Source organism: Dipodomys spectabilis, unplaced genomic scaffold, assembly GCF_019054845.1.
Source record: "Dipodomys spectabilis isolate Male_0828 unplaced genomic scaffold, ASM1905484v1 ptg000297l, whole genome shotgun sequence".
NCBI classification, from domain to species: Eukaryota; Metazoa; Chordata; class Mammalia; order Rodentia; family Heteromyidae; genus Dipodomys; species Dipodomys spectabilis.
The window spans coordinates 10478037-10490769 of record NW_024870974.1 but is presented as its reverse complement, the minus strand read 5'-3'; the positions used below and the strand labels follow the sequence as shown (position 1 = coordinate 10490769).

General features: G+C 37.0%; 1 protein-coding gene across 5 annotated transcripts in view; it reads left to right on the top strand.

Moving 5' to 3' along the window:
• Positions 1-12733, top strand: part of Pdlim5 (PDZ and LIM domain 5) — a 160149-nt gene that overhangs the window by 104162 nt on the left and 43254 nt on the right. For 2 of the 5 annotated variants that reach the window (XM_042701674.1, XM_042701672.1), the window contains exon 8: positions 151-1236. The exons of the other annotated variants lie outside the window; for them this stretch is intronic. In XM_042701674.1, the coding sequence (XP_042557608.1) occupies positions 151-244 (94 nt within the window). In that variant the 3' untranslated portion in view covers positions 245-1236. Of the gene's footprint in view, positions 1-150; positions 1237-12733 lie in introns of those variants that run through there. 5 annotated transcript variants of the gene reach the window in all.

Here is a 12733-nt window from a genome sequence, read left to right as displayed (position 1 = left end):
TACTCTTTAAACTCTTCATTATTTAACCAAAAGACTATGAGAAATGAGCTTTTTTTATAAAGCATGTGTTCTGCATGTTGGAATTAGTATAGAACCTGTTTCTTTCTCTTTCTTATGACTCTTCTATCACTCTTGTTTTTATTTCCACAGGGAAAAGATACCCCTTCACGTCTTTAGTCCCAAATACACAAAATTACGTGACTGGCACCATGAAGTTTCAGCACGTGCTCTTAACGTACAGTGATTTATGAGCCTAGCAACCCCAAGCAGCCAGCACATACCTTTTCATTCACCTTTTGTTTTTCAACTTCATAGCAAAGTCTGTATTACATTTGACCTCTGAAAAAAGTAGAACTTTACTATACTTTTCTAACAAATTCCTATTGTGAAAACCAGAAAGAAAACCTATTGTGCCAATTGGTAGTTCACAAATGTTAAAGCAAAAAAAAAAAAGGGACTAGATTTAATTCAGTGCGTTTATATCTGTTTTCATTGTTATTATTATGATCATAATCTTGGACAAGGAATTATTTTCCTAAGTGTATTTGGCTGGTAGATTGAAGCAGAGGCAGGAGAGCAAGTAATGTCTTTATTTAATTTTGAAAATACTTCCTTTATGTTATTACATTTCCCAAGATTATTTTAAGGTCATTATTATGGAATACCCAAAGTTCATTGTAAATTAAGTAAGCAAATGTGAGGAGACAAGATTAAGGAGAAGACTTCATTAGAGTTCATTTTTTGTAGATTTAGGTATCCTGGAAAGCAAGGACCGTTCGGAATGGCTATATGAAGATGTAGAGGGCAAGATTTTGCTCCTAAACAAAGCAGAGAAGAGAATTCTCTCCTTTTTGCAGTACGGTGTTCTTTTGGTTTGGTTAGATTTAAAATCCTAGTTTCTACCAAAGGAAATATATCTCAGCTGGGATCTTACAGGATAACAGATTTCTAGGTGTCTAGTAGGAAGAGATGTATAGAAAAGTAGATTTGCTTTATTTGCAACTAAAAGAAAATAACACAAAATAAAATGCAGTTTAAATGATTTTACTTAGTATTATATCTGCTGTGTATTGCTGCTAATCAATCCTAGGAAGTTTTGTTTTGAGCAATACATTGAAGCCACATACCTGACCAGAAATATTTTGTGCCTTGTAACGTAATGTATTATATATTAGATCTGCATTAATTGCGTTTTGATGTTTGGAAAAGTATTGTAATAAAGTTGCCTTTAACTTAGTTTTGTATTTGTCCTCTTTCCTTGAGGCTAGTAACTGTGCCATTGAGGATTTGTTATGGTATCACTTAAGTAAATTAAGTAATTGTCTTGATATTTCGTTTGAAAATAATTTTTAGGTTTTGAAGCTGCTGAAGCTTCATAAAACAATGGCAAAGGTCCATATTTATTTTTTTCCTCCTGAAGTGTGACCTTACATTATGTAACATGGTTTGTAATAAAATGGCATATAAGATAGTTAGACTGTGATACAAAAAAGAATTATTCTTTTATATGAAAATGATCACTAAAGATTCTTTATACATACATCCAATGTTACATTCTTATTTTTCTTTTTTCTCCTTCCTTCCTTCCTTCCCTCCCTCCCTCCCTCCCTCTCTCCTTCCTTCCTTCCTTCCTTCCTTCCTTCCTTCCTTCCTTCCTTCCTTCCTTCCTTCCTTCCTTCCTTCCTTCCTTTCTTCTTTCCTTCCTTCCTTCTTTCCTTCTTTCCTTCCTTCCTTTCTTCTTTCCTTCCTTCCTTCTTTCCTTCCTTCCTTTTTTTGGCAGTTGTGGGCCTGGGAGCTGTCCCTCAGCTCTTCAGCTCAAGGCTGGTGCTCTACCACTTGAGCCACAGCTCCACTTCTGGTTTTCTGAATGGTTTATTGGAAATAAGAGTCTCACAGACTTTCCTGCCAGGGCTGGCTTTGAACTGCGATCCTCAGATCTCAGCCTCCTGAGTAGCTAGGATTACAGATGTGAGCCCACCGGTGCCCAGCACACATTCTTATTTTTCTATAGTTTAATGTCACTGTAGAGTAGGACAGATGCTTGATACCTTGAGAAACTTAAATTTTAGTCAGTCATTTGTTACTATTTAAAATTTAGCCCCTAAATGTTTGTGTCTAGGATATTGTTATGCTCTTTTCCTCTAAATGTCATGATATATAAGATATCTTTCTTTTATTACACTAATTCTTCAGATACTAAGAGGTCTTGCCTGCTGTGCTTTTAGGATCCTAACATCAATCCCAGTTATTATTATGATCTGTCCTCTGGAAGAATATCGACTTTCCTAGCCCAGGCTTTCCTGTACCTAATAATTCATTCTTGATCTCAAAAGATAGTGTTAGAAAGATTGAATTAAAGTCACATAAAAATGATGTGCTAGGGTAGATGTGGTATTTTCCATCAAGAACCAAGTTTCTAAAAGAACTAGTGAGCTGATAGAACTGCTAGAAAGAATTTTAGGTAAATTAAAGAATTCTTCCCTAAAACAGACAAAAGAATTTTCTAATTTGAAATAGGTACTAATGAAAATAAGAATTTAGTACCTTGTCCAGTAAGTATTTTAATGTGTCACTGAAGCGGTCCATATGTGAGCATAGGGAAGAGATGTTCAGCCAGGATCACAAAGGACATTTCCATCTGACCGAGTCACTAGTTGAATTCCTGAGCTTTGTGAATCTTCTGGGACATTTTATATTTCCAGCTTAAAACCTAGCCAAAACTTATACAAGTTTCTGCAAAAATATTATTTTAAGTCTGGTGACCTAATTTATGACTTGTTTTTGTTTGTCTTACACAATCTTTCTCTATCAGAGGTTTGTTTTGAATATGAAATTGGGAAGTAACTCTGAAGAATTTTCAACATTGTTTTAATGATGTTTTACCAGTGAGAAGATGGACTGTGTCTTGGACAGAGTGGAATATATTTTTACTCCCTTGAAAAATACATTGTAGGAGCAAAGCATACTCATTTCATTTGTTTATCATTACCCTAAGGAAAGCTCTGTATAGAAACATCTTAGCGCTGCTTATGAAGAGCTGTGATGTTAAGATGCAGAATAACCCTCCCTGCTGTTACTCAAGGTTATTAAAACACAGAATATTTTGGCTTTTCCCCATATAATTTTACAATTATTGTTTCTGATGTGTGTTTACAAATCACATGAGTCATAAATATTCATTCATTGTCTGGTTTCATTCTTTCAACTGGGTAATTAACCAAGGCTTGATGTGCCAGGCATGCATCTATGTCTATAGATAAACAAGGTGATTTGAGGTAATTTTTTTGCCAAGATTATAAAATAGATTAAGTTGAGAAATATAAAAAAACTGGCTTAGGCAAGGTAGGATTGCTTTAGATTATATATGGACCTCTGAGGAGATGACCTTAATGCCAGTAATTGAGAGAGGAGAAAAAGTTGGCCAACCAGGTGATGATCTAAAAACAGAGCTTAAGGCAGGGGAAAAGCAGGTGTGGTAACAAGTATGGCAAGTACCCCAAGCTGGAATGACAGTGGGGCTGACATGTGGAGAATGAGAACATTCCAGGCATTAAAAATAATTCTCGGGCTGGGAAGGTGGCTCAGTGGTAGAGCGCTTGCCTTGCATGCATGAGGCCCTGGGTTCGATTCCTCAGCACCACATAAGCAAAAAGAAAAAAGCTGGAAGTGGCGCTGTAGCTCAAGTGGTAGAGCGCTAGCCTTGAGCTGAAGAGCTGAGGGATAGCACCCAGGCCCAGAGTTCAGGCCCCACGACCGGACCCGCCCCCCCTCCCCCCCACCAAAAAAAAAATCTCAACCCTGGAGGTGAGCAACTTAGATCCCCAATCAAATCACGTTCAGTTAAAATTAGAAAGTGAAGAACCAAGGGCTGGGGACATTATCTGAAGTGATTGAGGACTCTTCTAGTATATATGCAAGGCTCTGGGTTCAGTCCCTACTACTGCTCCCCCACAGAAGGAAAAGGACGAGGAAGGGAAGATCCAGTGTCCGTTTTCAGCTTGCTCAATAAAGTGCATACCTTCCAGGTGCTGGTGGCTCACGTCTGTAACACTCTAGGTACCCAAGAGGTTGAGATCTGAGGATCATAGTTTGAAGCCAAAGTCCATGAGACTCTTATCTCTAATAAGCTACTCAGAAAAAAAAAACAAAAACAAAAAATCTAGAAGTAGTGCTGTGGCTCAAGGCTAGCTGTGCACTAGCTTTGAGCAAAAGCTCTGAGACAGCGCTCAGGCACTGAGTTCAAGCCCCAGGACAGGCAAAGTATATACCTGTTTAGTATACATCAAGGCTGGCTACCAATGCAATGTTTTTTCGGCTGAGAGTCAGTGAAGTCCTGGAGAAGGGAGACAGAGGTGCACTGTGTATGTGTAAGAAATAGGGAACGGAAACAGAGCCCATATAAAAACACAAACTGGATCCTGATAATTTGACCTGTGATGTACTATTCTTAATTTAATGATAAGCTTAATAGTTTAGTTCTGTCTATAAAAAAGTTGGCTAAAATTGTTTGGAGATGTTATATCTATTTCTAGTCAAACAAAATTTCTTTTTTTTATTGTGAAAATACTGTACAGAAGGGTTACAGTTACATGAGCAAGGTAATGAGTACATTTCTTATCAAGCATTGTTGCCGCCTCCTCTGTTTCCCCTTCTCATCCCTTAGCAAGTTTTTCTTTGATCACTGTCTCCAAAATAAACACCAGCAGAGAGTGCTGCCTGTGGGTCTGTACCCACACACTGCTCTGGTGTAGGACTTGGTACCAGTCCTGCTGTTAGTGTGGGTACAGACAGTCTTTAAAGGTCAAGCCCTGTACTGGCACCTCAAATGCCCACAGGCAATGCATGTACTGACTGGTGGTGGGTGGAGGGAAGTGGAGGAAGAAAGCTTGGCCATTTCAGCCCATCCCTTGTAGCTCCAAGGCTGCTGTCGGATCCACTGAAGCTGCCCTAAATCCTGAATGGCCACTCAACATCTGTTCACTTCTGCTACTCTGCCCTGGCCCCTTGTTACAGCTCTTGGTCCGAGTGGTATTTCTTAAGGAACACTTCCATGCTACACTCTGTCCTGAAGTCTAATTTCTGGAGAATCTAATCTGCCACAGAATCAGATTATTTTAGATCCCAATTTGGATCCCCGGTTCTCTTCAGCATGGTCCTTTAATTAACCTTGTCATTTTTTCTTAGTCATTTTTATCTCTTCTATAATTTTTTTTCTAATTTTCTTTCTTTCTTTTATTTATTTTTTGTGTATGTGGTATTAAGGAATCGAACCCAGGACTTCATGAATGCTAGGCAAGCATTCTATCACCAAGCCACATTCCCAGCCCCTATATCTCTTTTTAAGACTTTAAAAATATCAGTTAAAAGTTTATGGAAATCAGAAGGAAGATGCATTCACATTTTTTCCTCCATAAAAAAATGTTTATTTGTGGATTGCATTAGAAACCACCTTGTAATAATGAATAATTTGGAAATTAAATATAATTGGAGCTTTATCAATGAGACAAGAACCTTCAAAATGAAAATTAAGATTAACAGTAAAATCCAGTGAATACTTAAAATAGGAAAGCAGTACCAAACATATTCTTAGAATTTGCACATTGAAAATTTCCATGTGTACCCTTCTGGAATCATGGATTAGCCCTTTTATCAACCCCTTCATAAATTTTATTTGAACCTATCTCTTTTCTGTACATTGTTAAGAATTTATGACAGTTTGCTTTCCTGGGAGATGGCGCTGCTGAGTACCTTTAGAACTATGCTGGGTTATAAGCAGACACAGAAGGGTAGGTGCTGCTAGGGAGTAAGGATACTGAATATCTGTGTGCCCTGGAAAGGCCCACAACACAGAGATCCACCCAGCACCAAATACCAGTGGTGTGCTACTGAGAAACTGGGCTGAATGCACATATCATCCCTTCCATGTCTTCTCATTTCTTTTTACAAGGACAACCATTTACTTCTTACAGTGTACCCTCAACCCTCTCCATCTGCACCCCACAGTTCACTTCTGAACTGACATAGTTCACGCTTTTTTTTTAACCCCCTCTGGGCACCTCCTTTTCTAATTAGTAGTATCGATGTTTGTCTACATATCTCAACTTTCCAACTATAAGCACTTTGAAGACAAGAGTCTTTGTAGTAAATAATATAAATGGAATGTTTGAACCCAGGACCTCACACTTGTTAGATAGGTATCCCACCACTTGAGCCCCAGCCCAAAGATGTTATTTGTTTGTTTGTTTGTTTACTGCCAGTCCTGGGGCTTGAACCTGGCCTGGGCGCTGTCCCCAAGCTTCTTTGGCCTAAGATTAGTGCTGTATCATTTGAGCCACAGAGCCACTAATGTTTTTTTGTGAGTAGTTTTTGGAGATAAGAGTCTCACAGACTTTCTTGCCTGGGCTGGCTTCAAACCTCGATCTTCAGATCACAGCCTCCTGAGGAGCTAGGATTACAGGCCTGGCTGGATGTTTTTCTTAATCTTACTGTTTCTATATATTGCTTCTACTTTATTATTAATACGAATCTGTCATTGTAATGTTTATAAGCAAATAGCATTTTCATATAAAAATCTCTAAAATTATTATGGTCAAAGCGTCATTTTAACAATCTTTTATCTCCCTGGTTAAGGAACGATGTATTCTGATTTATGTAGTTATTTATTTTACAGATTGTGGTTGAGAATTATAGTGTATGATATGACTTCCCAATTTTCAAAAAAATTAGAATACTTAAGGGAGGAATGATTGCTTCTTATTTTAGTGGAAAACCATTTTAGACTTGTGTCACCAATTACACTGCATGAAACAAACCTTTATAGAGAAAAACCCAAATCCTTTTAAAGGCTAAAGAACTCCCTATGTCTGTATTCATGTCTAAATAATCATTTAGATATGTCTGATCTCCTTAGTGCTAAAATAATTTTCATGTGCTTTCCAGCTGACTGCCCTGAAAATGGGATTTGACACTGAAGAATGAATCCCTAAGTTACTTCTTGAACAGAAATAATATCCTTATTATATATAACAGTTGACAGTACCTATAATCCTAAACTGCTGTTTTCTAAGATATGTTAAGGCAGTGAAATCATTCCCTAATGTGACATTCGCACGTATTTTTGTGAAGTAAGAATTAACACTCACACTTTCCCCAAAGATAATACCATCACTTCCAAAGCAGCATCATTTTAAAAGATAACTTAAAAATTAACCAGGTAGAATTTTTTAGCTAATACCTTGATACACATTAAAAAATGTCTGCCAATCTACGAAAGATCACCTATTTAAAGTGAGTATAAAATCTAGTACATTTTCTTAGTTGCAAAATAGGGAATATTTGTACTTGATCCACTTTCATTTACTTCTGGAAGCTTTACATTTATGGGAACATGGGGTTGGAGACTGCAGTGTAAATCTTGCCATCTACTGAACATAAGTAGTAACTGCACTTCAGTGCCTTGCGAGGGTAGAACATTAAGAACCTGTGGATGTTCACACACAAATTGTTGAGCTGTCTAATTTTGAAAACAATTATTTTTCCCCAAGTAAATTTTCTATCCAGGTTAGTATTTGTAATATCAAAATTCAATCCTAACAGTCCAATATATGTACCAAGTACTTTAGAAGAAGATTTTATCACGTCGCCACTGGGGCTGGTTTGGGTTAATTCTTTCATTTTATACAACAGAGTTATTTTGCTGAATTAAACCAGGAAATGAAAGGAGTTTGCTGTAATCCTCAATATTAAGGATGACTTCTGAAGTTTAATGTGGTTAACTTCAGATACACTATTTGAAAGATCACAACTTGGCAATATTTAGTTATGAGCATTGATAGCAGAGCATTTGCCATGGTGAAGTGTTCATTTTCTATATTTTGATGCCATTTGATTTTACATTTTTCTGTCACATCAAAGATTTCCATCTGCTTTACATCATGTTTACACGAAGATTTATGATAGTGTGATTTTATCAAAGAAATTGAGCAGATATATTTTTGATAAATAACATGCTAGGTAATCATCTTTCAAAAGATGTTCATATATATATACATATACACACATACACACATATATAAATTTTAGAATATCTACTGGAAACTATAAAGCTTATACCCAAAATATGTGCAACATGACCCTTTCCAAAAAATGTTTCCTGACCCACCCATATCCTGGAATCCAAGATAACAGTGACTATTCAGATTCCCAGGACAATTGATTAGAGCTAATCTCCTATTTGAGTAATATTTCTGTATTGTTGGAGATGGAACTCAAGGTTGCATGCATGCTAGGCAAGCAAGCATGCATGCTGAGCACTCTACCACAATCCTAGATTCAGTTTTTTCTTTCATGTAAGCCTAGTTATACACATTTATACATTAAACTTTTAATAAAAATTTCACATGCTTTCAGAATCAGTCTCAATTTTCCATGTTTTGGATCTTTCTGTTTTAGTATTAACTATGTCCAACTTACTTATTTACTCCTGAAGAGTTTGAATTTATTTCTTTGAACAGAGAATATGTGAAAGCTAGGCTAACTCCTGTGGAAGTTTTGATTTAATAGTATATACTTAGTAGTCTTTTTATGTTCTTAGTGGATTGTGGCATTTGAATTCAGGGCTTGGGCTTTTTCACTCAAAGGTAGTACTCTACCACTTTGAGTCATAGCACCACGTCCAGTTTTCTGGTCATTAATTGGCAATAAGAGACTTATGGACTTTCCTGCCCCTGCTGGTTTTGAACCATGGTGCTCAGATCTCAGCTTCTTGACTAGCTAGGAGATAAGGTATGAGCCACCAGCACCTGGCTTTATTTAGTCCTTTAATCTACTTTATTCATAAAAAGGAAGAAAATTGAAAATGAGTTTCTGAAATATTTTAATAGCTCCAGGTAGGTATATATCATTTCTTATACAATGGAGATATTTGATGTTTTCAAGTAGAGCAGCAGCACTTTTAAACAAACTTGCTTAAATCAAAGTTATCTATAGATTCTAACAAAAAAGGAATCAAATATTTCTTGCTGAATCTTTATGGGATATTGTAGCAGCACTGTGTGGTGGTAATGAAATGTACAACAACCATGAAAAAAATCGTTCAAAGGTAAACCTACCAAATAACATTGATTCAAGGGGGAAAGAGAAAAGCTGAAGTGTCGCTGTCAGTAGTGATTGTGGAATTCGGATTCATTGTTGAAAGAGTTAAGTAAACAAAGCACTCAAACCAAAGGCAAATGCTGAAATAGTTTTGGGAATTGATTCCTGGATACAAAGTGTGATTCTAAATAGTTCTATCCACTTATTTTTGTTCAATAATTTACAGTACAGCATAGTTAAAACCTAGGTTTTCAAAGTAGTACTCTGCATTTAGTACTCTTTGCATTTATTTTAAACCTGGAGAGTAAGAAAGGAAGGAAGAGTGGGAGAAGCAAATATAGTACTGCTTTTCCAAAAAGAAATGTTGACTTTTAAACTGTGGTCTAGTTTAAACTTGAGATCACTTGGAAAAATATCTAGGAGATATTCTTGCTATTTCTTTTTTCTTTCCTTTTTGTTTTTGTTTCAGTACTAGACTTTGAACTCAGTGCCTCCCCTTGGCTTTTCTGTTCAAAACTGGTGCTCTACTCCTTGAGCCACACCTCTACTTCCTATAAGACATTCCTAAAATCATGGCTGGTGAACACTGAGAAAAGATACAGGAGAATTGTAAATCAATTCTCAAGAAGTAGAACACATCCAACCTAACATTCTTTGTAATGGGGTAAATATTAATATGTTATCAAAAAAGAGGCCCACCCTAAATTTAACATTGGAATGAGATCATTGCAGTTTTTATAGTTCCTAGCAGGTTGATAGGACTTTAAGCAAAGAGTACTCAAGGATCCATGAGGGTCCTGGATCAAGCCCTTTACTACTTCCTGTGTAAACTTGTAGATAGCTGTACATTTTCTTTAACCAAATCAGTTTTCAAAGAAGATATTTGAAACTTACAAAAATGGACCTAATCTAGCAAAAAAAAGTTAAATTGAACATAATTACTTGCAATTTGGATCAAAATGTATTGCTCTTTTATCAGCTGAGGAACTATTGGAACAATTAATCTCTCTTTGGATCAGAGGACACTATATGAATAATTGGTCTTAGTTGATATGGGCTGGTTTTAAAAAATATTGTTATTATAAAGGTGATATACAGAGGGATTACAGTTATATAAGTCAGGAAATGAGTACCTTTCTTTTTTAGACAATGTCACCCCTTTGTGGTTTTGTTTTTTTTCCTAACCAACTGCTGTGCCCTCACTGAAAGTTCTTCCCTAGTCTCAGAATGCATAGACGAGATTAGCTTGCTTCTGCTCATGTTTATTTTAGTTGGCTCTATGTCTGTGGTTCTTCATCCATTGATGTAACCAACCATGGATCTAAAAACATTCATCTGTACTGCACATCTGTAATTTTTCATGTCATTATTCCCTAAACAAAGCAGTGTAACAACTGTTCATATCGGATTTACATTGCATTAGGCATTATAAATCATCTAGAGCCACTCATAGTGCCATGGATCTGAAGTCCTAGCTGCGTGGGAAGCTGTGACAACATAGTAAGAGCCTCTCTCAAAAAAGAAAAAGTAGTTTAGCCTTCATTTAAAATGTATGCAAAAATGTGTGTAGGTTAGATGCAAATCCTATAATTTTTATATAAAAATTGAGAATTGTTAGATTTTGGTATCTGCAGTGTGCTAGAACCAGTCATTCCTGTTAACTAGGTCATAGCTATAAATGTTGTGTACAATAAATAAACCCAAGACATGCTTTTGTTCTACTCACTTGTAAGCAGAGTAAAGGTAACATCATAGACTCAGTCTAGAGAGAATGGAAAAGCAGATATTACAGATTTAGATTCTAATATAATATACAGGGCAACATGATCAACAATGAAGGGTTAGGAAGAGGAAGACCATTGGGCACTAGTTAGAGAAAAAATACTTAAGCTGAGACATGAATTACCTGACAATATCAGTCATGTAGATATGTAGGAGATGTGCTCTCCAGACAAGAGAAATCACATATTGGTGTATTCAAGGAACTTAAAGAAAGTTGTTGTGAATAGCATATTGTAAATACAGGAGGAAGGTGATGCAAGATTCAGTGAATGAGCAGGGGAGTAAATCTTGTATTGCCTTGTAGGGAATTTAGATTCTTCTCCCAAAGAAATACACAGCACAGCCGAGTATTCTACTCTGGGAATAACACCTAAAATGTGTTTCTGAAGGTCATTCTGAATTCCATGGAAAACTAATTGAAAAGGGAGAAATAATGTGAGTAGAAGGCTGCAAATTAGGAGCATTCTCTAAATTAAGCCAAGATATGACACTGACCTTAGCCATGGAGATGAAGAGAATTGAACAGATTTGTTGAGGAAGCTTTGACCTCTGGGGGGTGATGGAGAGTGCAGAATCATTAGGTCGTTGAATTCAGTAGCAGTTCAGTTGGTTATAGTTCTGCTCTGTAAACTGATTATCATCAAAAGGTAAAAGAAGCTGGTCGCCGCTGGCTTACACCTATAATCCTAACTACTCAGGAGGCTGAGATCTGAGGATCGGGATTCAAAGCCAGCCCAGGCAGTAAAGTCCATGAGACTCTTTATTTCCACTAAACTACCAAGAAAACTGGAAGGGATGCTATGGCTCAAGTAGGCTTGAGAAAATGGAGCTCAGGACACTGGCTAGGCCCTAAGTTCAAGCCCCAGGCCTGACAAATGGAAAAAAAAAAAAAAGATAGAAGAGTGAGAGAGCAAAGGAGCTTAAAATGCAAGTTTCCAGGCATATTGTACTTGCTGATGCAAAAGTAAAGGTCATACACTTTGGAGAGCATACTTGAAGTATTCCAGACTTAAGGCTTAGCCCAGAAAAGAATGTATCACTGAAGGGAAGAAATCAGTGATTCAACAGACTTCTATTAAAGTCATTGAGAAAATTTTTAGGGTTAAGGTGAAGAGGAAGGCTGAGAGCCAGGGGCTAAAGCTCTTCTGGGTGAGATAGAGACAAGATAAGAAGATGCATCCAGAGTGAGTAGTAGACAGATAGCATTAGCCTCACAGGACTTGGAGTTTCGGTGATAAAAGATAATTGGTAGTGTTAGAAAAAGAGAGGAGGATACTTGCTTCATTTCACCTCTGGAGAAAGGGAATGCAAACAGGTGAGAAAGGAGAGGGCCTAGTAGAGTGATAGAGGGTTTTCAAGAGCCCAGCTGGATTTGGAGATGGAGAAAGCAGTAAAGAATGAGAGCCAGGAGCTGGTGGATGAGGCAGGTAAACAGATGGGATTCATCTCCAGGGTTGGAGGGAAAAATTTAAGCTCCATGAGGGGAGAGAATTGGAGAGGTTAGAATGTATGAAGATGGCATAATATGGAAATTAAAGCTTTTGTTTATTTTGTTGAATGAATGGAAATGAGTGATTGAATGGGAGAAATTAGGATGAGTTTAGTTAGAGAGTACATGGCTATTGAGCCATTGTTGTTTAATGCTAGCCGAACAAAAGCCCTTGAACTTGAGATGCTTTTGTGGCTTTCTTAAGTCACCTGGCCTTTCCAAGGGCATATGGTAGATGGCTATTAAATGTAGTGCATTCTGACATCTATTTGTTTTAAAGTTGATAACTATCAAGTAATAGACAACTTGCCTTTTCATTCTGAGTCATGCATCATTTTTTTTTGTAGGATGTGTCCTCTCCCACAGGAG